Raw genomic sequence first — 25,702 nt, forward strand, 5'->3', positions numbered from 1 at the left:
TTAGTAATACGGCAAGATCGTGGCGCCTAGAAATTGAAAAATATGAAAATTTCACTTAACGGGAGGTTCACTTAGATTTTGTCGAAAAAATCGATTTTTTTTTACAAAAAATGAAAACTGCACATGTGTAGAATATATGTGTCAAAGGATATTCCGATACAATGCGTATTTTTTGAGTTAGAGCGTCTCGAACGGACCAATGTCACGCCAAAAACTTTAAACGCGTTTTTCTCGGAAACCACGTTTTAGAACTCTTGTCAATGATAAGTCTTGTTCTATTCATTCGATTCGTTTCATTCAAACATAGTTTTAAAGTGAATACTTTTCTTTACGGCTTATACCTATTATCGGCATGATTTTTTTTTATAATTTTTAAACGAGATCAAAGTAAAAAAAAAGAGAAAAAATAAACTTTTTTTTAATGTTTTTGGTGTGTTAGGTTTTTTTTTCGTTAAAAATTTGTTTAGGTTAGGTATATTTTTTTTTCCTTTGGTTTGTTTTTTCCGTCGATCTTCTTTTCCGTGCTGAGCACCAATGCTACCGGCGTGCCAGGAAGGCAGCTCCCACACCTGGACCCTACCTATCGACCCATCAACTCATGAACCGGGGACCAACGGCTTTACTTCCCATCCGAAGGAAGGCGTGATTAGAGATGTTATGCCTCAGAACATCCCGGCGGCACCGACTGGGATTGAACCCAGGCCTGCTGGGGTGAGAGGTAATCACGCTTACCACTACACCACCGGCGCCGTTAGGTTAGGTATATGCCGTAGGAAATTTTATGTATTTTTCATAATATATGACAGTTACTCATTTCAGTTTACCACGCAAGGCCCTACAATTGACAGCAGGGGACATTGTTTCGTGCGCAGAGGCCGACGAGATCCGCCATTTTGAAGCCGCCATTTTGAATTTTTCAAAAACAAAAAACATTTTGTAGTCATCAATGTATAACGCATTAAAACTCAATAGCACAACTTTGTAAGTCTTTTCGTTTTCCAACAAAAAATTCGCACGATTTTCGGCCAAATCCAAATGAACCTCCCCTTAACTGTTTCTTTGAAAAAGAGCAATAATTGATCGAAATTGGTCCCAAAAAGGCAAATAATTTACGGATTACAATTTCACAGCAAAGGTGCCATTGGTTTTTCATAACTATTGTGTATTATTGCTGAGTTAATGAGTTATGTGCTTGATAGGCCGAAGTGAGGGGCTACATCCCGTAACCAAGGTTGCAAAGACTCATTTCAGCTAAAACAATGTTTTTCTAAATTATGAAATAATTAGATGCCATGATCAAATTTTGAATTGGTAGGATACAAGAAGAGGTTGCAAAGAATGTGTTTGACATATTAAACCTGTTTATTTCACTTCATGAGAGTCACAATCAGCGATTTTTCACAAACTCACTCACTCACTCACTCAGCGATCAGCAAATCGCTGATTGTGACTCATAGAAAGCAAAATTTACAGGTTTTATGTTTCCAACGCATACTTTGTAACCTCTTCTTGTAAGTTACAAGTAAAACATGCCATCATACCATCTTTTGGTTTTATTATTCCGAAAAACATTATTTTAGCTGAAATGAGTCTTTGCAACCTTGCCCGTAACCCTATAATTTATTTAAAATAACTTTTTGTGGCGGCGTTATGCTGTCATTAATTGTGAGATTAAAACTGACAGCTTGCGTTAATCCATTGAGTATTACTTTCCACTAGAAATACTCAGAGGGAGAGATGGGTGGAGAGAATGTTTTGAGCCAAATGAACTGTCAAAATCTGAGTTAATCGAACATTCCCATTAGAATTTTTCTTATTCTTACTAGAATAAATTTGAGAGTATTGCAATCGAACAGAAATTCAATCACCTTTATGTTTTGTGTGCTTCTCAAATTCAACTAGTTTTTGTAATCAAAAACAATATTCTAACTCTATTGATTAATTGATCTTCGCCGGTTAATGAATGGCACCAAGAAATGTGCCAAATATTGCGATGCAATCAATTATTATTTTGCACCTAAATCGAATCAAAAATACAAGTCATTTGAAATGCTAGCTACTAGCAAGGGTTGCAAGATAATTTAGGAACAAATCCGTGCTGCCGAATTGTATTTTGTTTTCTCCGCCTATCTCTCCCTCTGAGTATTTCTACTTTCCACCATGAAATCCGACAGTTGTCGCTTCGCCAGTGGTGGATAAACCAGTTTCACCAGTTTGAAGTCTGAAAACAATGTGTAGGGGAAAGTGGGACATCATCACTTATCATACAAAATTCAGTGGAAAATTCGAATGATGTTTAACCAAATGGATAGTTTCAAGCCCTATTTACATCATGAACACAAATTGAATATTAAAAGTAAACTTTTGAATCTTATGAGCACCCTGTCGGGGTGGTATGAGGCTTTATGAAGGGTCAACAATGAACAGTTTTAGCATAAAAAAAATTTAACAGAATAAATTAAATTTCAGAAGTACTGCCTATTTAAGGCTATATTCACAGAACAGAAGGGGAAGTGTAAACAAATAGGTGAATCAAAAAGTTGTACATTTTTCTCCTCAACAAGCAATGCGTTGTGGTAGCGTTCCAAAAGGGCTTTCGATGCACACTCACACTATCATAGCATGCTGCCTATCTTAACGGCAGGCAGAAGATGCCTTCTACCGCTAGATGCGCTAGTGTTCGCTAATGAATAGTGGAGCCACTTTCTGATCCGAAGTTCCCCTTCAGTTCTGTGCTATATTTTTTCAGTCTTGTGAATGACTGATTTTTTTACCAAAGCAGCTGTTTTAAAACGTTATTTCATATGATACAGTCTTATTTATGAAAGGAATAATGCTAAATTGAAGAATTTAAGTTAAAATATAAGTGGTGCCCGTATTGCCCCGAATGGACTTAAGTAATATTCTGTTAAGAAAATTTTCAATATTTATTAAAATCTAGTAAAACATCGTGTCATATAAGAAACCAATGACCATTTATAAAGCTGGTGAAGGAATATCAACGATAAGTTATGAGGGACTACTGATAGACCTTATTTTATGATTCAGAAATCCTATAACAGTTTTGACATTTTAGCCCTAGTAGCACGCTTGTCACAAATCAATTGTAGAAACTTATATACGACTTATTTCAGTCATAAACAAGTTGCTGTGACTTATTGTGTGTGCTACTCCGGAGGCTAGTCTAACATTTTTCGAATATTTTCTCTAGAGAAAAGTATTTTGTTAGACTTAAATGAAATGGATAGTTGAAGTAGGCTTCAAGCGTTAAGCCTGCAACAGATTTTTTGTAAAATATGTTCAATAAGTTGGCCCCACTTTCCCCTACCAATCAGTAGTGCTTGGAATACACACATCGGTAGCTTTCAAACCGATTAGTCTGGATTCTAGTCTATTATCCACATTCCACAGCGACACGCATGGAGGCACTTTTCCCACTGGGATGTCCTACGAAAGACTGAAATACTTAAGGCTGAAATCACAAAAGGCCGAATTGACAAAAGACTGAATAGTATTAATAGGCTAAAATTCTGATTTCAACCAGCCGCAATGGATCATTGAAGATGCTGAGGTTTTGACAGCACCGTACTGTGGCTACCACAGTATTTTACATTGGTTCGTCCGTATACAGTAGCGCCAAATGAAAACTGTGGTGGGTTCAAAACTCAGCCATCTAAAATGATCCATTGCGTTCAAGAGTATTGTGCTCTTAAAATTCAACAATACTACTGTTAGATGCTGAGCATTTTTTCAGTCGATTTAACTAAAATGGCTGTATGAAGTTATAATTCCTTCAATCCATGCCAGCAAATTAGAGATCAATGATTCAAACTAGGAGAACATTCTTTTGATAAATGATGTCAACATTGCTGTTTGTATGGCTCTTAAATACCGGCGAATGTCCATACGATGTTAATATGAGTGTAGGGACGGACAAACTTCTAAAAGAAAGGGATGCCCGTCGCTGCGCTTCTTTATCTAAAAAGCCACGCAGTAGTTGAGCGTTTTCGAAAGTTTTTTTTAGAAGCTTGTCCGTCGCTACGCTCCTCTAATTAAAAACAAGGGCAGCACCGTGAGGGACAAAAGAACTTTTGAATACAACGCACACCCGTTGAATGTATTAAAAAGTGCTATTAAATTACGTTCAATATAACTACATTTTAATACAATTTAATTACAATTTAATACTTCCTTTTTTATTATAGTCACTTTAACACTCTTGGGTCATTCGTGACTTGTCCGGGTGAGATTTGAACTCGTGACTTTGGCGTGAGAGGTAAGGATGTTAACCACTACGCCAGGGTCGCCCCCAATTTAATACTTCGATTACTATTAAATACATTTTGATTACATACCTGGAGTACAATTATATACATTTTGATTACATGTCAGTACTATAAATACCAATCAATTGGTACGATTACTTTGATTACGCTTTTCGACGAATACGATTGAATACCATAAAAATGATTTAAAAATTCTATGAACCCAAAAGGTACTCAAAATACCTATATAGAGGAAATGGATGTAATGTCGGCCTAAATGTCCCTAATTTGGGCCCATACATAAATTCAGCAATCGACTAAATTTTCAATAGTGACCAAAAATATCCATTAGTACCGTCCCAATGACGAGTTCATCTAGATACAATTGATAAATAGCAGCTTTTTAGCTATGGGCCCAATATTAGATCTATAGGCCAACATTAGAGATTTCCCCTAATACCTTAAAATACAATTTAATATATTGAATACCATAAAATAAATTTTAAATACAATTTAATACTTAGCTATTAGAACCCCAAGGGTGCAAAGTGCGTGGCGATGATGTGAACAAGCACGCTTCTCGGAAACGGGACAGGAGCGCAGTGTCACAGCATCGCCTAGCATTTTACACCCTTCTGAAAATTAAATTGGTTCTGTTAGTTAATACCGTTTAATATATTTTGAGTACCGTAAAACGGGGTAACAGTGATTAATTTTTATATTTTTAAATCAAGTACTAAGGATCCAGGAGTTAATTCGTTAGTTATTTGTTTAACGGAAATTAAAGCATATGCATTTTTTGTTAAGTTGTTTGACCGAACATCAGTATTTTGATTACGGGTTACTTTGATAATGCTCGATGAATGTAGAAAAAAATCGTGAAACTCAAACTTTTCAGTTCTTTAAATATGAAACTCTGAATGAGTATATAATCAGAAAACATCATAGGCAATAAGAATACAACATTGAATTTGTGATGGCTATATCGGAAATACATTTCATAAATGATGGTTTGAGTGCTTTTTCAAACAGGCGAAAAATACGAAAATGGTTTTTTAATCTGTTTTTAAAATATTTAACACATACTATATAAAAACTATATACGATATCAACGGAAATACCCTGAGTTACAATATGGAACCACTATTTCTAATTTAGAGAAAGCGCAGCGAGTAAATTTAATCTTTATATTATACTATCAAAGTTGCCTGCATTATCAAAGATACCCCGTTTTACGGTACATATTAATACTTTAAATAAATAGTGTATCTTATACAGTGCTAGTCGTAGATTTCTAAACCTCCTCTCGCCCTTAGTGCCAAACATAATTAATGGTTCATCCTCTAACGAATTTCAAATGCGGTTAGCCTGTGTGTGAAAGGACGGTGTAGTCATCGTGAAAGGATTACCGTCAGCTGCTCTGTCTATGCTTTTCTAGGAGCCAGAGTTAAACAAATCATAATGCATGCCAATTAAAAAAAAATCTATAAACTGGCTGGTCATTAAAACTAGTTTGTTTTTGACGTAGGACTACGTCTTTCTTTACTATACTGACGTACGACTACGTCTTTCTTTACAATACTGGGGGTCACATTAAGAAATCTAAAATGAGACATGTAACGAAAATGTGGGGTGTTTTCAAACGTATATTTCTCCAAAGCGTTAACGTGAAATATGCCATGAAATATGCCATTCGATGGGGAATTTATCCAACAATGTTGTGACATATATAAAAATAGTGAAAATACTAACAACTAAGAAATTTAACTAAAATTGCAAGCATCAAAATGTCCCATACATTTGCTTGGCCTCAAGGTTTCTTTTCTAATAGAGATATCACATAGTTGGTACCAAACGAAACAAGCCGAAGCCACATTTCGGATTATGTATACCGGACATTTTGATTTAACTTGATAAGATTTGCAGGGTTGTTACAAGATTTTCTAAATTTGATCCGCGAAATCCGCGATTTCTCAAAAGAAATCCGCGACTTCAAATACTTTTCCGCGACAAAAAAACTGTTTTCATTGCCTAAAAATAGCATTTTTATACTACTACATGGCATTTCAAGCTTATTGCTTATAACATACTAGATATTTACCTGCTCTCAACTTAATGTTCTTCGAAGTACTTTTCACATTTTAATTGAGAGCTTTCTATGCCTGTACCATCCTATGCCCAAGGAAGCAGAGAAATTTTGCAACCCGTAAAATTAATAGACTGGACGGGAATAGAACTCGAATTTTTTTAATAACATTGTATCATCTTCAGTTATAGTATAAATTCTGAGTAACACGGAGGCGAACCAGCCTCAGGCTGAAAGCCTCCATAATAAAGAAAACTTAACTTAACTTAATTAGTGAACATAATAAAACACCCTTACATCATGAGATTCTATTGAATAATACCGGCCTAGATTTGATGAAACATTAAAAAATAATAATGCATTTTCATTTGAAATGCAAATTTTCTTGAAAATTAACCTTTGCGTCTCTGACGTATTTTGCTGTCCTAATCGTTGTAGTTAATTTGAGTCTAGTTTTCTCAATTCCATTTCCATTTCCATTTCCGATTCAAACCAAATACCCTGCACATAATCGAGTAAATACCAGAGTTTCATAAGTCACGCTTGTTGGTCACGTCGCGGTTGTGTACTTACACGGACATTCTTAGGGTCTGTCCAATGGTGAGACATTTTCATAATATATATTTTTTATTTCTAATATAAACCTAGCACTTTTCGTTGTCAAATCAGTTGATTTGTTCTACTAGATCAACCAAGACTGCAATTATGTCTGTAGTATCGAAAAATATCCAATCAGAGTAATCCAGATGTTCAAGGTTCTTCAAATCGTCCTGGAATTCAGATAATTTGATCTACTAGAACAACCGATATTGGGACAATGTCTTTAGTATCGAAATATTTCCATACAGATGCACAGTGTCTATGTGGATCATGCATGAAATATTGTCATGTATACCAGATGTTTTAAGTTCTCCAAATCGTTCTGGGCCTCATAGCCTAGTCAGTAAAGGCACGGTATTACCAATCCGGAGGCGGCGGGTTCGATTCCCGGTCCGGTCGAGGGAATCTTTTCTCGACTTCCCTGGGCATAGAGTATCATTGTGCTTGCTTGCCACACAATATATACGAATTCATGTATTGGTATTGGCATCGAAAGCTCTCAATTAATAACTGTGGAAGTCCATTTAGGAGAACACTAAGTTTAGAGCACGCAATAAGCTAATATGCACTTATCAATAAGCTTGAAATGAGAATAGGAAGAAGAAGAAGAAATCGTTCTGGAGTTCAGATGATTTATTCTACTAGATCAACTATGACTGGGATAAAGTCTTTAGTATCAAAATATGTCCAAACAGATTCACATGCCGAATAGAGAAGCCATAAGGCGCTGTTCGTAAACTACATACGACGGTTTTCAGCGAATTTGAAAGCCCCGTTGTGTTGACAGTTGTTCAAACAAACTTTTCAAATATTTGTAAGGACCATCGTCGTTTATGAACAGCCCCTAGCCATAGAGGTAGACCATTACCATGACCAGAACCATTTGGTAGTTCCTTTACCGCATGTTTTTCATTATTTTCCTTGACAGGACACATCTCTGCATAATTGGGAACTGTACCTAATTCTGCACAGTAGTATTTTTTAATTGTATTGAGTTATTTTTTTTGTTTGCCTACAAAAGAACTAATATATCTTACAAGCTATGGCAAATACTTCGATTTTTCCACTGATTGTCACTTTAAAAATTGTAAAATGCTTTGATCGCACATTTTTGCGTTAGATCTAACGAAGCTTATTTGTATGCCGTTTTCATTATTTTCAATTGAACTCATTTGTTTCCCTCCTAGCAAATATATTATTGTAGTACCTATTATTATAACACTTAGAAGAAAAATTATACCGTGGTGATTGTAATGTTAAATATTGATAAAAAGTAAATATAAGTATGAAATGCGCAGAATTAAGAACCACTCAGACTAAGACGCGGCCACGATAAAATATAAATAAAAATTATGAAAGCGATAGAAGAAAAGTAACGATAGAGATGAATTTCAGCCGCTCCATACCGAAAATATGCGATAGTAAATGGATTAAGTACAGATGCGTCTCAACTTAAATTGATTGTTGATCGAGTAGAGTTTAAATTAGGATTAGAAATGTCGGCGCACATTGCTGTTTGGATGATGAGTGTTTTTTTTTAGTTGGAGAAATAGACAGCTTCGACTAGATAGTGGTGATATAAAGCCTTCACAGAAAATAATATCAAAACCATAACTCAATTGTTCGAACACGCAGCAGTTATGTCACTCATGGAACAATTGTGGCGAACACATTGATGCGCCAAATTATCACGACAATTTAAAATAATAACTAGGTAACAGCAGTGTTAAACACTCACACACACACCCACACTTTCAAACCGTACACACGAGGTGGTAACCGACGACAACTAAAACCATCCATATTTTGGTTAGCCTTGAAACTCACCTTTCTTTATCGTTGGCTGAACTGCGACCGGAATGCACCGATTCGCGACCATCACTGGTCAACAGATCACGCTGCATCTGAGCTGCCTGCATCTGACTGTAGTACGTGCGATACCACTCGGCATACGCTTGCGGATTAGTACGTCGCAGCTGTTCGTAGTACTGCTGGTGTTGAGTGTAGTAACTGTACGGATCATAATATCCCGACGCTGCCGCTCCGTACTGACCGCCGTAGGTCGACGATGGATACTTGCGGTCCCGCTCCTTGCGGTCATCCCGTTCACGGCTCTCACGAGCTCGATCCCGGTCCCGTTCTGTACCGTTTCGGCTTCCCGCTCGGTAGTCCTCGTATTCATAACGCCGATCATGGCGATCACTTCGCCGTTTATCGCCTCCTCCTTCACGGTAGCGATCATCTAAAAAAAGGTGAGTTCATGTTACGACGCCAAAATATGATATTAGCAAAAATCATCGTACCTTTCCTTCTCTCATCTCGATAGCGGTCACCCCTCTCTCGATCCTTTTCCTTGCGATAGCGGCGATCGTCGCCGGTGCCGGTGCCGGCACCGCCTCCCCCACGTTCCCGTTCCTCTCGTTTGCGGTAGTACTCTTCCCTGGACATGTACCGCCTGTTACCGTCACCTTCCTTGTCGTAGCGTGTCGATCGTTCGGTTTCGTACTTGGACCCATCGGTTTCGTAACGACTGTCGCGATCGTACTTGCTGTTCCGGCCGTAGCGATCCCGATCGCGGTCGTATCTGTAGGCGTCATATCATGTAAATATTCCGAAAAACTATATCAATCAAACTTGAGTCTTACCTATTTCTATCCTTATCCCGGTAATCGTAATCACGATCGCGATCTCTTCCACCGTCCTTCTTCCTTTCTTTTTCCTTCTCTCGCTCGCCACGCCTCCGTTCTCTTTGCTCCAAACCGGCACTACCTTCGCGTTCCCTTCTCCGTCGCTCTCGATCGCTATAATCCGAATCCTCCGTGTCGTAACGGTCCCTTGAGCTCTTGCTCTTTGTCGATCGACGCAACGGATCCTCCTCTCTTCGAGCTGGCTTTCCCTTAGCGTAGAACATCGATCGCTCCTTATCACTTTCATCAGCCGTGGATGTATTCGATGGATCCTTTCGAGGCATATCCACCATTAAGTTAAAATCGGTTTCCCCATTGCCACCAGCAACCGCTCCCGAACTGCTACCGACCGGTTCATCTTGTGTGTTACCTCCTTCTATCGGTTCTTCGCGGCTTATTTCGCCGTGCAATGGCTGCGGTGGTGGATCATGTGGGTTCTCGCCATCCATAACCAGTTCCCGTTGCTGTTCATTGATAGGGATATCTGTAGGATGTTGAGCCGAGTAGCTGCCAGCGCTAGTACTCTGCGGCGGACGATCGTCTTCCACTCCAGGGATGACACGTTGCTGGTTGTGGTGGGTGTCACTTTCCCCAGGAACCTGGTAAAGGTTTCGATCACTGATTTCCTCTTCCCGATGGTGGTGGTGATGATGATGGTGATGGTGGTGGTCTGCCTGGGATGATGATGTGGTGGACGAATAAGATGGCCTAGGGTTAGGATTGGCTGCCGAATCAGATACTTCACCATCGGCTTGCCGTTCCATATTCAGATCGGTTGCGTTTTCCAAATCAGTTCCGGGAATCATCCGATCGAGCCCGGGCGGAGGTTCGGGATAGCTGTGACTGGCTGGTTGCTGATTGTTTTCCGATTGTTGCTGACCGGGAACGTAGCGCGATAGGCCAGGTGGTGGAAGGCTGTCATCTCCCGGATGTTGATCATTCGAAACAGCGCGATGGGATGACGTGTAACCTTCTTCGGACAGATGTCCTGTTTGGAGATACTGGTTACGGTCGTTACTAGGAGCTACTTCGAGGTTTTCAACGTTGTCGGCACGTGAGTCCGGGATTTCTTGGTTTTCCGGTACGAGATTCTCTACATTGGGGATCTCTTGCGGTTGATAGAAAAAGGTTGGGTTAGGTGCCGGAGGCGGGGTGACTCCCAATCCAGGGGTTGCGATGTGGGCACGTTGTGCTGTTCGCTTGAACGGGTTGGATGCCGACCCTTTCGGAGGTCCCTGAGCTGGGGGAGGTCCTTGACTTGGTGGTGGAGCTTGAACAGGCGGTGTGGCTTGAACAGTTTGTTGACCTACGTCCGTAGGTGGTGGTGGCAGCGGTGGAGTCCTAGACGTAGGTTTCGGAGGTAGCACCACACCATCGGACTGCTGACTTGTTGCAATTGAAGGTGGAGGTGGTGGAAAAGAAGACTCCCTGTAGTTATCGGAACGTTTTTCCTCCACCATTGCCTGCTCCTGAGGTTCCAGTTTAATACTCAGGGAGTTCAATTCCACGTCCAACTTATCCGGGACTTCAACTTGAGTTGGAAATGGTTTATCATAGCCACCGATGTTCTCGTAGTTCTCAACCTGATGCTGCCTTCCGGATGAACCGTCGTCGGACGGTCCCGTGTTGGAACTTCTGCTTTCACCAATCTCTCCACTCTCTATTGAGCGATCACTGGAGGTTTGCGAGACTTGGCTTTCAATGGACCATTGTGGCGATAGAGTTTCATTCTTGAGTCGTGTTAGCTGCGCTGGCTGTACCTTGGGCTGTTGCAGCTGAGTATTGTTTCCGACACCAGGTATACTGAAATTGTTTTGCGGATAGCCTTGCTGTTGATTGTAGGTGTCTTGAAATGCATTGGATTGGGGTTGAGGTTCGACGTGCTGTTGTGGTTTGGGACTAGCGGCTAGTTGGCTTTCCGACAAGTTCCAGTTCCAGCTGTCGTTAGCGTTTGTGGTGAAACTATCGGAGACGGTTGGGTTCAATGACGGAACGGTTTGCTGGGGTAGTAGTTGAGGAGTCACCGACGCCGGAGGATGTGAAAGAGGTCTCTGTGGTGGCTGGGTGAAATAGTTGGTTGCAGCCTGAGGTTGCGTGTACTGAGGCTGTTGCTGTGGATAGGGTTGCTGTTGGTAGCTGGGTTGAAATGGTTGTTGTTGTTGCATGGGAGGTGCCGGAGCGGAATAGTTTGGGTACATCTGCTGTTGCATACCAGTAGGCGCAAGATTGGGTATGAAGTTTCGGTTATTTTGATCCAAATGCAATTGTTGAGTTGGATACTGTTGTTGTTGTTGTTGTTGTGGCTGGAAGAACTGGTTCGTGTTCATATGCTGTTGTGGTGGTGCGGCTTGCTGATGTTGTTGTTGATGCTGTGGGGGTGGAGGTTTCTGCTGAGCTAACGTATTGGAATTCTCACCCCAATCGCCCCAGTCGTCTCCCCAGCCATCGTTGTTGTTATTATTGGTAAATGCTGTCGAGGCCGAAAATGGTGCAGCCATGTTTCTTCCGTGGTACAGATGTTGTATTGGCTGCAACACGGCTATGTCTGATCTCACACAAATATCGTTATTGTCGATTTGTTGATGGTAAGTATCCGTTACGCTTCTTCCATTTTGATTAGGTGAAGCTGGTTGAGAAGTACTATTGGCTTCTGCAAACCGACTAAAGTATGTGCTCGTATGTATAGGTTGAACTGCCTGTTGGTTCCAATCGTTCAGTATCTAAAGAAAAGAAAACATGACATTAGATGGATTTTTGTGGTTTGTTCAATAATTGTAAAACTACAATCGTAAAAAGAAGGAATGACAATAACGTATATTAATTACTTTGAACCTAATAAGCGTAAGGAAACGAAGCAGAAGTTACGAAAAAGATAATTTTATCCAAGTAGGTAGGGGTAAGAGGGGCATAGTGAGCATCCCGTGCACCAGCTGGACTTCCGGCCGTTCGGAACAAATTGGTTGGTAGTATGATCAATATCATAATGATATTGAACCTACTACCAGTAGATTTGTTTCATGCAGCTGGAGATCCAAAGCCAAACTGCGGGACGGTCACTATGCCCCACCTGTTCACTATACCCCTCCTCCCCCTATAGGTTGCCTTGATGATACAACAAGTATTTTTTTTATCAGTTTTCGATAAGTGTTCACATCGAGTAACTACAAGCTGACATGTGCAAGTCCATATACCGCACTACCAAATAGAAATTATCGACATATAGCTGAATTATTCAACTAGGTATTATTCAATAATACGAAAAACAAGAGTCACGTACATCATTGCACCACCGTCATCATCAGCGTTGACACCGTGTATGCAAATGTAAAACAACAAAGAAAGACAAACAAAACTGCAACCGGGGAGAAAATTTAAGATAGCAACATGAAACATACGTACAATCGGTAAAACCGAATACCGAAACGAAGAGAAACATAGGATTACTTTCACAACCTGCGCCAGCAGCCACATGTCGGGTGGTTACTAGTAGTAGGATATCGTCATATCGTGCATGTATTGAGCCTCCCATATCGAACGACAAACGAGTGGAAAAGAAAAAGTGGTGAAGAAGGCGTCAACAACATGAAAGATATACCTAGGGACACGTACAAGAGGTGGCGAACCGGTCATATCGATTGGAAAGATGCAGAAAGAGACGGTGCGCGAAGGTGCGCGCACCAATAAAACGATCGAATATCCGTGCGTTAGCGAATAGGGGATGTCGAGGTAAACAGAGATTAATGATTTAATGCCCAGATTCTGAATGATAATTGATCAATGTTTTACAAGTTCATGATGTCGAATTTCTATATTGTTAAAAATTCGTTTCTAGTCCTAGCTTTTAGTCCGGGTTCTTGTACATGTTTCTAAGCATGACTTGACATCGCAATTCCAGTATTTTGATTTTTTATTTAAATCTAAATTTCATAGTCTAGTCTCATGATCTGTCCTGGTTCTCGAACCTTGAATAAATGAGACCGAGATTTTACTTTTTTTTCCTACAACGTAGACCACCGGTAATCTGACCGTTTTTAGTTTGAACCCCGCTAAACTGCACGCCGCCCTAATAAAAAATACCATACCCGAACATGATTGAACTTTTCCACAAATGGTTTGGATGGTACCCTGACGTGTTCAGGGTTAAGCAAAATAACCATACAAATTTTATTAGGGCGTGCAAACTAAAAATTTCTCAAACGTCATTTAGCACATGGAATGGAGAAAATCGAAATGAAACCATGAAACGATGCGAAACGAAACGCAGAATCAAAACAAAACAGCAAATAAGGCTATCAGAAACTCACTTTTCCGATGGTCGTAGAGTTACTAGAAGTTCAAATTAAAAATGAGCCCCGTTAATGTGCACGTTCAGATTAACGGGTGCCCACTAGAGTGATGCAAAATTTGAAATTTTCGCTCCACAATACTGAAACAATTCCAAATCGGATCCTGACTAGCCTCTCAAAATTTGAACCCATTTGGTGAGAAACTGAGATCGCACAAACCATTTGAAGTTTGTATGGGAATTACTATGGTAAAACCAAGATTTTTGTTCATGTCTATCTAATAATTCACCATATCGGTCTACTTCAAAAACTTTCAACTGTACTTGTAGAAAATTTTTCCAGCTACAACATTGCTGTAGACCACTTTTTGATTAAATACAAGGATCGAAAGTTATCATTGGTTCAATGCACTGATGTCTTATGATCATGCTCAATCAACTGCTCAGCAGGCAACATTGGTGTTTCTGGGGCGTTGAATAGGACACAAAGTCATGGCTACTATGTCACACTGCAAAATACAGTGCTGCCTACAGAGCAGCTGCTTGATCATGTCATAAGTTTACCAATCTCTTAAATAATTTTAATAACTTTTTCCTGTCTCGTTTTACATGGTACAAAAAGTTGAGATTTTCCATAGTAATTTACATGCAAACTTCAAATGGCTTGTGCGAAGTCTGTTTCTAACCAAATGAGTTGTAACTTTGGGAGGCTAATCAGAACCCAATTTGAAACCATTTAAGCACTGTGGAGCGAAAAAGTCAAATTTTGCATCAGTCTAGTGTCCACGGTATCTCAAAATATTAACTCTTCCAAGCAGTGGAGAAAGCCAAGAGTTTAAAATCTGTTGGCAGTCAGATAGCATCAGGTGGTGGAACCAAAATGGATATAGGTGCACGGTGCACGAATCAAAAAATCTAGTACTGCCTGTGCAAGTTTGCCTTAATATATGAAGATCCAATGAGGCTGAAATTTGTGTTGCTATTCGCCAGAGTTTTAGCATTACTCTTAAGAGTGATTTATCAAATAGCTGGTATGCAGAAAAACAGTAGCATCATCACACGGTAACACATGCTCCGTGACTTTGCGAACGATATCGATGTCATCAGAATTGCAGGGCTGGTAGTGCTGATACGATATAATAGTAGTGACTTTAGTGACTAAAATTACGGTAATAGTGACCAAATAGTGACTTGTAAATACTAAATAAGTAACCATTTATATGGAAACGGTTTGATATTGAAATAAACTTTTTATGCCATGGAACTTAAAATCAAATTTCATAAATTCCTCTAGTTTAATCGAATCTCACAACGGAATCTCCTGTGAAGAGCATTTGAATTGATTTGAATAATTTACTTTTGCTTACGTTATACATGATGACTAGCAAATAGTAATTCCCATTTTTATGATCTTGAATTTGATTCTGCGTTCGAAATCTCTAAATATTTGATATATCTAGGTAGATAACTTTGATAATTTGCTATGAACTTCTCACAGAATGTGTTCGGAATGATCTCAAGAACTTTATTAGAACAATTCCCCTTCTCTTAAACTTAGAGGCAAATAAGCTTTTACAAACATAATATTGCATTCTTGAAATTCGTTGCAGAACAATCAACAAAATTCTTGGAAATAGATTATTTTCGCTTAACATCAAATATCAGAACTAAAGTGGACATTTTCTACGATAGATGAGGAGATGAAAGTAAAGAGTTCATAGTTTCGTTATAGTGTGGCAGTGTGAAATTTGTATATAGAAAGTAGAAAGCGAACAAAGGATAATTTTGAGGAAGGTACGAATAGGGTAGAGCATCTCCTTTACCAAGCTCATCCGTTAATGAGGGATGATGAGGGGTATTACCCCTGCCACCACTGGCAAAAGGGATGACCTCAGATGTGCGGAAACAGTTCTATTGATTGTTTCACACTTCTTTCCCTCACACTGTAAACAACTATCCGATTAGTACCTTCCTCAAAATTGTCCTTTGCTCGCTTTCTACTTTGTATAGACAATTTTCACACTGCCGTACTATTTAAGTCTGATATTTGACGTTAAGCATCTCCGACTATGTAAATCGTTGAATTCACGCATGAAGTAATAACACATGATTAGTAGAAGTAGATTATTTTCGATTTTTTATTGATTCTTTTAGAAACTCCCTGAAGACTCCTTCCATAAATCCATCCTTGGAATTTCCATGCAATTAACCTCAGAAGTTTCATAAATTTCTGCATAGTTTAATCTTGGACTTCTCCCTTGCATTCAATTGGAAATTCAATTTGTATTCTCCTTAGAATCCCGATAGTATTTCCTCAGAATTCTCAAAACAAAAATCCATCACAAACTTTGAAACTCTTTTCAGAATTCCTTTGAGATTGAACCCTCAAAATTCGAGTCCATTGGAATTCTTCTCGAAATTTATTTCGAACTCTTTAGAATTCTCTTGGAAGTATCGTCAGAAATCACCCCAGAATTCTTTTGGAACTATCCGCAGAGACCATCTTTGGAGTTCACGGTATTTTCATGGAATTTTCATCAGAGCCTCTTAAGCAAAAGTTCTAATGTTGGATTATTATTAGAATTGGACCTAGAATTCTCATCCAATCATCATAGAATTCTTCTCAGAACTCTCGTTAAAATGCACTCTCAATTATATTAAAATTATTTCCGAAATTGTTTCGGAGCTGAATTTTGCGTCTCTAATAATTTAAACAATAATCAAAAGCGACGCTCGTATGTGTTAAGCCAAGTTTAACTATATAGATAAACCTGGCTTAAAATTTAAGCGGAGATGAAGAAATCGGTTCTCAGCACACTTTATTTTACATGAGACTTTCGTAGTCTGTACTTTGGTATTCTTCTCAGAAATATCTTGGTGTCATCCCTAAAATCCTTTAAAATTCTCTTTTAAATCGAAATTGAACGCATTTTCCAATAGTTTTCCTGGTGTTCTAACGTTTTGCGGTTCACTGGTCACCCTGGTTAAAATTTTCAATTTTTTAGCTGATATGTATATTTTGTTAAAACTACCGTAGACTTTCTTAGTGCCAAGTACTCAATTTAAACATTTTGTGAAAAAGTGACTTTAGTGACTATTTTTAGGGAAATAGTGACTTTAGTGACTTTTTGGTGTAAAAAGTGACTTTTAAGTGACTGGATTCAAAATAGTGACCAAGTCACTAAAAAGTGACCTGCTACCAGCCCTGGAAATGATTGTAGAGCAGTGAAGAAGGCGTTTGCGTTTCCTAAGAGTGAGAGAAGCATAACGAAGGACATGGTCGGCGACAAGGACAGCGCCCAACTAACAATTTAAGCTGCTGTGGGTGAACATTGATGAAATTTTGACTGAAACTAGCTAAGAGTGTAATGTTTACGCTGGCAGAGTTTCATCACAATCTGTCAAGTGGTTATCGAGATGGCATCGGAGCAAGAGCAGATCCGCCAAAAAATCTTGTACACCATCGTGGAAAATCCGACCGCGTCCCACAGATGGATCGGGAAACACCTGGGAATCCATCATTCGACGATTTCTCGGTGGTGATGTCATTCAAGGAGACCCAGACGACCTAGCGGCGGGCAGGCTGCAGCAGAAAACCGAAGACAGCTGACCCGGTGAAGGCCAGGAAGGTGTTGAGTCTGTTCAAGCGTCGGCCGAATCTTTCGATGCGGCGAAAAAGGCGGATGTTTCCATCTGGCTTGCCTAAAAAACGATGAAACGTGCCGACATCCACGTCTGCAAGGTCCGGAAGGCAATGAACCGAAACCGGACAAAAAAGCACAGTGGCCAAAACCCGCGCTAGGAAGCTGTATCGGGAGTGGCTGACGAAACCGAGGTACGTCGTGATGGACGACGAGACTTACATCAAAGCGGGGTGAAACCGGTTGTAACTGATTTTTTTCATGAATTATTATTCTTATATTTTTTCGGATAAATTTTAGCCTCAAATGCATAATTCCAGGATAATCCGGCAAGAATTGAATTTTGTGAGTAATGGTAAATATGACATTTCTCGATGAACATTTCAAATGGTCCTATCTGCTTTGATCGATTCTCTTCATCGACTTTTTCTTTCGTTAATAACTCAGCTGCAAAACCTTTCCCTGTTGTATTTGACGTTTTGGACGCTAGATAAGAACCTCCTTTATCAAACTATGTGGTAGAATTAGCGCGAAATATGTTTGCATAGCAGTGGTTATGAAAAGAGAAAGTCGATGAACAGAATCGATAAAAGCAGATAGGACCATTTGAAATGTTCATCGAGATTTCTTTGAAAAACAGCAAATTTTTATTCATATACACATTGATTTTTCAACAAATTTAATGTGTATATGAATAATTGATCATTTTTTTTACATCCCCAACGAGATAAACTAGCACTTTATACAAAAATGACCTAAAATCTGATATAAGCTTTAATACCCCGTTCACATTACAGCGTATATCACGTGAAATACGCTGTCTTGCAATGAGCACTCATACATCTAGTTTTCACTCGAGATCCTATGTATGAGTGTTCATTGCAAGACAGCCTATATTACGTAATATAGGCTGTAATGTGAGTGTATAAGCTATTATATTACTAAATCACTATTTTACATTGAAGATAATGTTTAGACATCTGTAACTAAAATGCGCCCAATTACGTCAATATGGGATTTGCACTACAGTACTTTATCAGCCCCATCTGAAATTTTAGACTGACAAAATCGGGAAATTTTCTTTTTCAATGTTTTAACCATCAAAATGATTTTGAAATAAAGTTTAACCATTATTTATCAACTATTAATGGAATTACTGATAAATGTTTACTATTCTTACAACAAAGGGTACACCAAATTTCTGGCAAAGTTTGCGTACGGTTTGTTGATCCGGTACGTACTGTTCGGTTTCCTTAAATTCCGCTTGGTTTTCAGCGCTGCAATCAAGGCTGACCCTCCATATCTCAGTATCAACGAAATAAACTAGCCAGGAGCCGTCCCGAGATGTTCGGTATGATTCTGGCTACCGCGTTGATGCCCTTCGCTGCCTTCTCTTAGGCGTAATCTACGTGGCTATTGAAGCCAAACGGTCGTCGACCATCACTCCCAGGCATTTCAACACGCGCTTCTAGTTTATTACGTGCTCCCCAACGGTAATTTCTTACCGCTGCAGCGCTTTAAAGTTACTGATCAATACCACCTCGCTTTTGTTGTGGGCTATCTGCAGCTTCGCTCCATGTATTAGGTTTCCAATCATGTTAACCGCCTCGGTCGCCAACATTTCCATCTATTTCAGTGTCCAGCCTGTTACCACAGACAAACAGACATAACACTCACAATCACATTCATCGCAATACGTTGCACGATTTTAGGGATGAATGACCTTAAAGGTTAAAATCCCTCAAAAATAAATAAACAACAACAACAACGTTGTAAGATGTACACAGAGTTCGAGAACAAATCATGTGTGACTGTAATATTCTATCAATTTATACCAGTTATTGATGTTCAATACTTCACCATGAATATCATTGATTGATACATGATTTTTTTTCTGTGTACACATTGAAGCGATGAGCGGTGGTAGAAAGGGCACTAATAAGTTTTTTTTTTTTTTTTTCTTTATTTACAAGGCTTTCAGCCATTGGCTGGTTCGCCTTGGGAACTCCAGAAGGGAGTTCCAAAAGGTTTGTAAGAGCTGCTACAGTGTTTGTATAACCATTAACACCATTAACATAAAACACAAATCAGTATAAACATAAAGGACATATTAAAATAAGAACTGGCGTGGTACATCTGCGTTAATTCAGTTGGACTTCCAATTGGATTGCGGTAAGTTGTCATCAGGGTTCAGGGTTGAAACGTATCGTGTATGCCGGTAGTTGGAGCTAGTCATTGAGGGTTGCGTGGGTCGAGTAGTTTAAATCATATTGAAGAGTACGGTTTCCTTCAGGAAGATAAACAGCGTAGCAGTCCGAACGGGATCATCGGAGAGGACATCCCGGATGCTGCCGGAAATGTCGTAGCTTCTCCTGGTTCCATCGTATTTCGGGCATATGCAGATGAAGTGCTCGACGGTCTGTGGGATGTGGCAGTGGTCGCATATCCTCCGGAAGGGTCCGTCCCCCTTATAGTTGTGGGAGACGTTTGTGTGGCCGGACCGGAGTCGCGATAAAACAACCTGCTCACGGTGGAGGGGTGGATCCTCCCATCTGCTGGTGTCCCACTAATAAGTGATGCATTACCTTGTTTAAAAACTTGTTTCCAGCAAAATAAAAAGCACACTAAGCAAACAAAACAAATCCCTAAATAAAAGTCTTAGCTTCTGAGAATTTTTCCTACGGATCCGTATTTTTGCAGAATTCAATCAATTCAATAGATCTTTGGAAAATTTCGTAGAACCGACATCACTGACTTCCATCTGTTTTGTTTTTATTCAACACAGCTGACGCGTTGACAGAACGAGGGAAAAGCAACTAGTGAAAAAATTGTATGTACGAGGGATGCTCCGATTGCAAAACATTGCTTGGGAATGTGGATGATAGATGGTGCTAGTGCGCATGCAAAATACGCTTGACGATATATTTTGAAGAATTTTCTTCTAAGAGTTATGTATGTTTGTCTGTGCTGTTAGCAACTCGTTTGGGTAGCTTCAGCGTTAAACTGTCGTTTTAAATCACGTTGGACCAAAGATGGAGCCTTGTGGAATTCCCACCGTTATCCTAATCGATATCTGTCCCATATTTGGCTCGTACACGCTAAGATCAGATAATCCAAATGTAGGTTTACTTTACCCAAATCAGGCGTAAACTGCACAAACTCAGATATGGGTAAATTTTTTAACTAAAATATGGGTAAATTTAAGTCAAATTTGCATAAAAGTAAATCATTTATGGATCATAAGAACCCATATTTGCGAGTTTGTGCAATTTACGGCCAATCTCGGTAATCTCTTTGTACCGTCTGGGTATTAGCGTGTAGATCAGAACCCGGTTCTGGAAGTAGCGTAGGCCTCCCAGCTGGAGCTGTTGAACGCATTCTTGACGTCGATCGTTATCACGGCGTAAAATCGATCTCCTCTCCCCTTCTGTTTCTACGCCTTATCGGCTCTCTCGCAACTGTCCGAATTGCATCCACTTTTGCTCTTCTGTTCTTGCTCTCTGAACACGCCTTCTGGATTTTGGCTCTGAGACAACTAGCGCGGAGGGTGCTAATTGCCTCGTTGCAGCAGTAAGCTGGAGGCCGTCTGTTATTTAGCTCCAGTTTCCTCGGCATGGTCGTGTCACATGCTCTCCCTAACGATTCTGTCAACTCGTTTTCCACTTCAGGTCGCAAGTTTTCATACACGCAGTACTGCCACAGGATTCCGTTGGCCGATGCCATATCGGATTGCCTGATGGTCACTATGGGTATATCCTTCACACACTCAATTCATGTTTTCCACCAGTGACGGACTGCAGTCCGCATAAAGTGACGTCGATAATGGATTCCCGGCCATCTCTGCGAAAAGTGCTGGTGGTGCCTTTATTGAACAGCCTAATTTCCAGCTTCGCCAGAGCTTCCAGCAGAATGTGTCCTCTTGCGTTGGTACATCTGTTTCCCCACTCCACTGTCTAAGCATTGAAGTCTCCTCCGATGACTGCCGGTCTTCATCTTCGGTAAGTCCAACCAGCGTCTCGTGGAACTGCTCTATCGTCCATAGTGTGCGTAGCAACTGCATATGAATATTCCGTCAATTTTGGCGATCACGAAACCTTCTTCTTGAATGGGGTATCTGCTCATAACTTGTATTGCAGTCATGCAAGCTCTATCCGCCATCCAGTTACCGGTATTGGGAGGGACTCGAAACGGTTCCGCAATGATTGTAACGTCGCACTTTGTCTCCGTTGTCGACTGCCACAACTGCACAGCTGCCGCAATAATTGAGGCTTATTTGAGTTACCTCTGTTATTGTTGCGACAAAACAATTAAGTGTCATTTGGAGCGAAATGCTTGAGAATTCATGCTTAAAAACCAAAAAGTTCAGAAAAATCGTCAGGCTGACAAAATCGGAAAAAAGCTGACAAAATCGGAAAAAAGCTGACAAAATCGGAAAGCACTGTATCTGGAGGGTTTTTAAAACCTTTCTAAATATCTGAACCACATTTTGCTCAAGTTTGTGCTTCTATATGTATTAAAATTGATTATTGCCACGAAGATCATTTTTTTTTCGGTTCTAGGGTTTCGATTTTGTCTTGAACTAAAGCGCTAAAAATGTTTAATGATATTAAACCAAATCTAGACAACGACCCAGATAAGATGCCATCATTATGTTCAAACTTGCATGATATTTTCAATACAAACTTAATAATAAAAATCAAAACCACCCTAGCATATTAAATTTTTTAATACATAATTTTCAAAATTCTGTTTCAGGGACATAACATTGCCTAAAAAGTATGTTGGTTACGACAAAAAAAATCATTATGACCGGCTTTTGTATGGGGTCAGCCCACTGTGCAGTGGTTTCTCGTTATAAGAGTGGCGCTTAAGTCACTGAGTTCATCAAAACCTCGAGCGGTTACAACCTAAGTACTAGAATGCGGTGAAGCATGTTGTGTTACGAACGCCGAACTTCTAACTTCAACTACAAGCATATAGATTTGAATACGGTCAGCCACTGCGATGAGGATTGGGGATCCGACCTGGATGACCGAAAGTCAACTACATATCTGAGACTTATAATTAGGCACACAAGATTCTAGATTTAATTTTGAGCAGTCCTAGATAATAAACAAGCAGCCAAAATTTCAGAAATCTATCTACCGTGCCGGGACCATAGCACAGCAAACAAGGAGTAGCAATTTCAAATTTGTATGTTTTGTGGAATCTGACATTTGTGCCTTTAAAGTTTCACGCTAAGGCTTTCTTAGAGTATCACATTAACTATGTAGTTTTGCGGTGATGACATTTTAAAACAAATCATAGGGTACGCAAGGTTAGGAACCGCGCAATGATGTGCAAGTGATTTTCTATTATAGTTGGAACATTGAATATTTACGCTGTATAAGATGATCATTTTGTTAGAAAAGGAGCAAAAAGTGTTCTGGTGATTTCTATTAGGACTCATAATAGCTGCTCTTAACATGTTTTGTTTATTGACACGACCAAAAAGATTCTTCTTTATTGAGCTTTTCCAGCTCGGCCACGATGATGAAAACTATTTACCTACCTATACTAGCATTAATTGAATTAAAGATCAATTGAGCTAATCTCGACCAAGTTTCTCCTACCAAAAAACTACAAACCATTGAAAGAAAACGCATGTACGTGTGCGGGCGGGTGATACAACTCTAGCGAGCCTCAGGAGAAGCAGACATAAGTGTGGACCGATTGCAAGAGCACTTTCCTACGGCTGTAATTTCGATTTTTTTTTTCATTTCGCTAGCGTTTGGATACGTAGTCGTTACCTGGCGTTGATTGTTTTGATTATTTTGAGCCATCCTCGCTGCTTCTAATCCGCACAAGCAGGATCAGTTGTAACAATTCCGGATGTGTCCAAAACTTCCGATCCAGTACACTACAATGTTATTGCTCATCCACTACAATACCAACACAGGATGTAAACCATCAGTATTTTTTTACCTCTGGCAGGTTCCAAAATGTCACACTGCCTGCACGTCAAATTAGCCTTGCGAGAGGCTGACAAATGGTGCAATCAAATTCCTTCGGAACATCGAAAAACCAGAGCGAGCTTATATTTTTTTCGTTCAAGACATGTCAATAATTTGTCCTCCTACTGCCACCACCAAACACCACTCCTCTTCTGGCCGTTCACTTCCTCCGGTATACCAGCCAGTTACGCTGACTGGCTCTTTCACCACTTCAAGCACACACCAACACCAACTTGTGACTTCGTGGCTCACTTTGGAAGGCTTTTTTCATGTGACGTAGGAAAACACTTCAATGTTAACTTTACAGCAACTTCCTCGAATAACTAAAATCACAATTCGCTGATAATGGCAATGATGATGATCGGCAAAAATAAAAAACTATAAACCAATAAATAATACTGAATTGAAGGAGAAAGCAAAATAATGAAAGGTGGAACTTTTCTCCGTGCTGCGCTGCGAATATGTAAATTTTTCCTACTCACTGATGGCTACATGCACACACAAAAGACGGAAAACGAACTAGAATCTGCTTCCAGTGGACGAAAACACTTGCACGAAACGAATACGCGTCGGGAATATCGCAAATTTGCTGATTTTAGCAAGGATTTTCCGATTTTTGCAAAAGATTTCCTATTCCTGCACTGCACTCGCTCAAAACACGGATGAATGCCAGGTTGGAACTTTCATCAGTCTGGTGATTTTTTCGCTTCTGGCTTCTGTGCTCCAAAAATGGCATCTCGCGTGAACGCGAAACGGACTGACAAATGCGGAAAATGAACGATGATCAATTCATTTCGAGGGGCGAGATAATGCGAATAATGCATGTGTTGATCGTAAAATCTCTTATTTATTTCAAAATTAAGAATGCAGGCTTAGCATTTGTAAACAAACTTTCTAAGGCAACTTATACCAACCTATACCTATGCTAATACATAGGATTTCCAGTGAAAACTAGATGTATAAGTGCTCATTGCAAGACAGCTTATATCACGTGATATACGCCGTAATGTGAACAACAACTGGCAACTTAACACGCGAACCAAAGTACGCCCACGCAAACCAAAAACAATCGGATAAGGGCAACTATCACCTTTCTTTGCTTTGCGTGGGCGTACTTTGGTTCGCGTGTAAAGGGCCTTAGAAAATTTGTTTACATATGCTTTTGTGCCGTTATCAAAATGTTATGCCTGAATCGATAATTGTATCAACCGGTGAACACTCGTGTTTATTTCAGTTACAATGTGGACGTAATTTGTGATGAGCCCCGGTCCCTTTCAAATTGTATCATTATTTATGTACGGTCCATATATTTTAAATGACGTTTCGCATTCATCTAGTGATGGCCGATTTTCATTCGAATTATTGATTAATCGATTAACGAACCGAAAAGTAAACTTATAGTACGTTCAGACTACAGAGCTATAAAATGTTATATATAACGGCGCCGGTGGTGTAGTGGTACGTGTGATTACCTCTCACCCCAGCAGGCCTGGGTTCAATCCCAGTCGGCGCCGCCTGGATGTTCTGAGGGATAACATCTCTGATCACGCCTTCCTTCGGATGGGAAGTAAAGCCGCTGGTCCCCGGTTCATGAGTTGATGGGTCGATAGGTAGGGTCCAGGTGTGGGAGCTGCCTTCCTGGCACGTCGGTACACACAAAAAACAAAAATTGTATTGGTAACAATATTAACCTTTCAATTTAAAAGTATCAAAAAAATCGTTATTCTAACTACGAAAATGTTTGATACAACAAGGTTGTTTTTAATTCAAAAGTGATTGTTTTAATTTTAACTTGTAGTTTTAAAAGCGCAGATTTTCAAATTGAAAATTGTTTAACTGTCAAAATTACTTTTCATGTGTGTGCCATACGGCCGGAAAAGAGAATTTTTTTCATTTCAGTTGCAGCTGCTTGACATTGTAGTTTGGGAGAGATTTTTTTTATTAAACCGTAAGTAATTTTTGAGATCAGATAATTTGCATAATTGAACCACTGACCCATGATTATTGCTTATACGCAGGTATCATTAATTTAGCCGAGAATTTAGTCGTGAATGCTCACAAAGGGAATCCGGCGAACGTTGATCCTTTTCCGGGCGAATCAATCCGGTAATTTGAAATTCTATTCCGTGGAATAAATAATATTTA

General features: G+C 39.7%; 1 protein-coding gene across 4 annotated transcripts in view; it reads right to left on the reverse strand.

The window, feature by feature from the left end:
* The window catches only part of Sec16 (Secretory 16), a 56,205-nt gene extending 32,288 nt beyond the window's left edge, over positions 1 to 23,917 (reverse strand). For 3 of the 4 annotated variants that reach the window (XM_065236682.1, XM_065236670.1, XM_065236664.1), the window contains exons 1-4: positions 23,354 to 23,917; positions 9,597 to 12,358; positions 9,255 to 9,535; positions 8,779 to 9,193 (exon numbers count right to left, since the gene is read on the reverse strand). In XM_065236682.1, coding sequence (XP_065092754.1) covers positions 8,779 to 9,193; positions 9,255 to 9,535; positions 9,597 to 12,358; positions 23,354 to 23,386 — 3,491 coding nt within the window. In that variant the 5' untranslated portion in view covers positions 23,387 to 23,917. The remainder of the gene's footprint in view (positions 1 to 8,778; positions 9,194 to 9,254; positions 9,536 to 9,596; positions 12,359 to 23,353) is intronic. The other variant, XM_065236675.1, reaches the window with a different exon arrangement.
* Between the last annotated feature and the right edge of the window lie 1,785 nt (positions 23,918 to 25,702).

Source organism: Ochlerotatus camptorhynchus, unplaced genomic scaffold (genome assembly GCF_037179485.1).
Source record: "Ochlerotatus camptorhynchus isolate MF236.1 unplaced genomic scaffold, CSIRO-AGI_Acam_v1.1 ptg000041l, whole genome shotgun sequence".
Classification (NCBI taxonomy): domain Eukaryota; kingdom Metazoa; phylum Arthropoda; class Insecta; order Diptera; family Culicidae; genus Ochlerotatus; species Ochlerotatus camptorhynchus.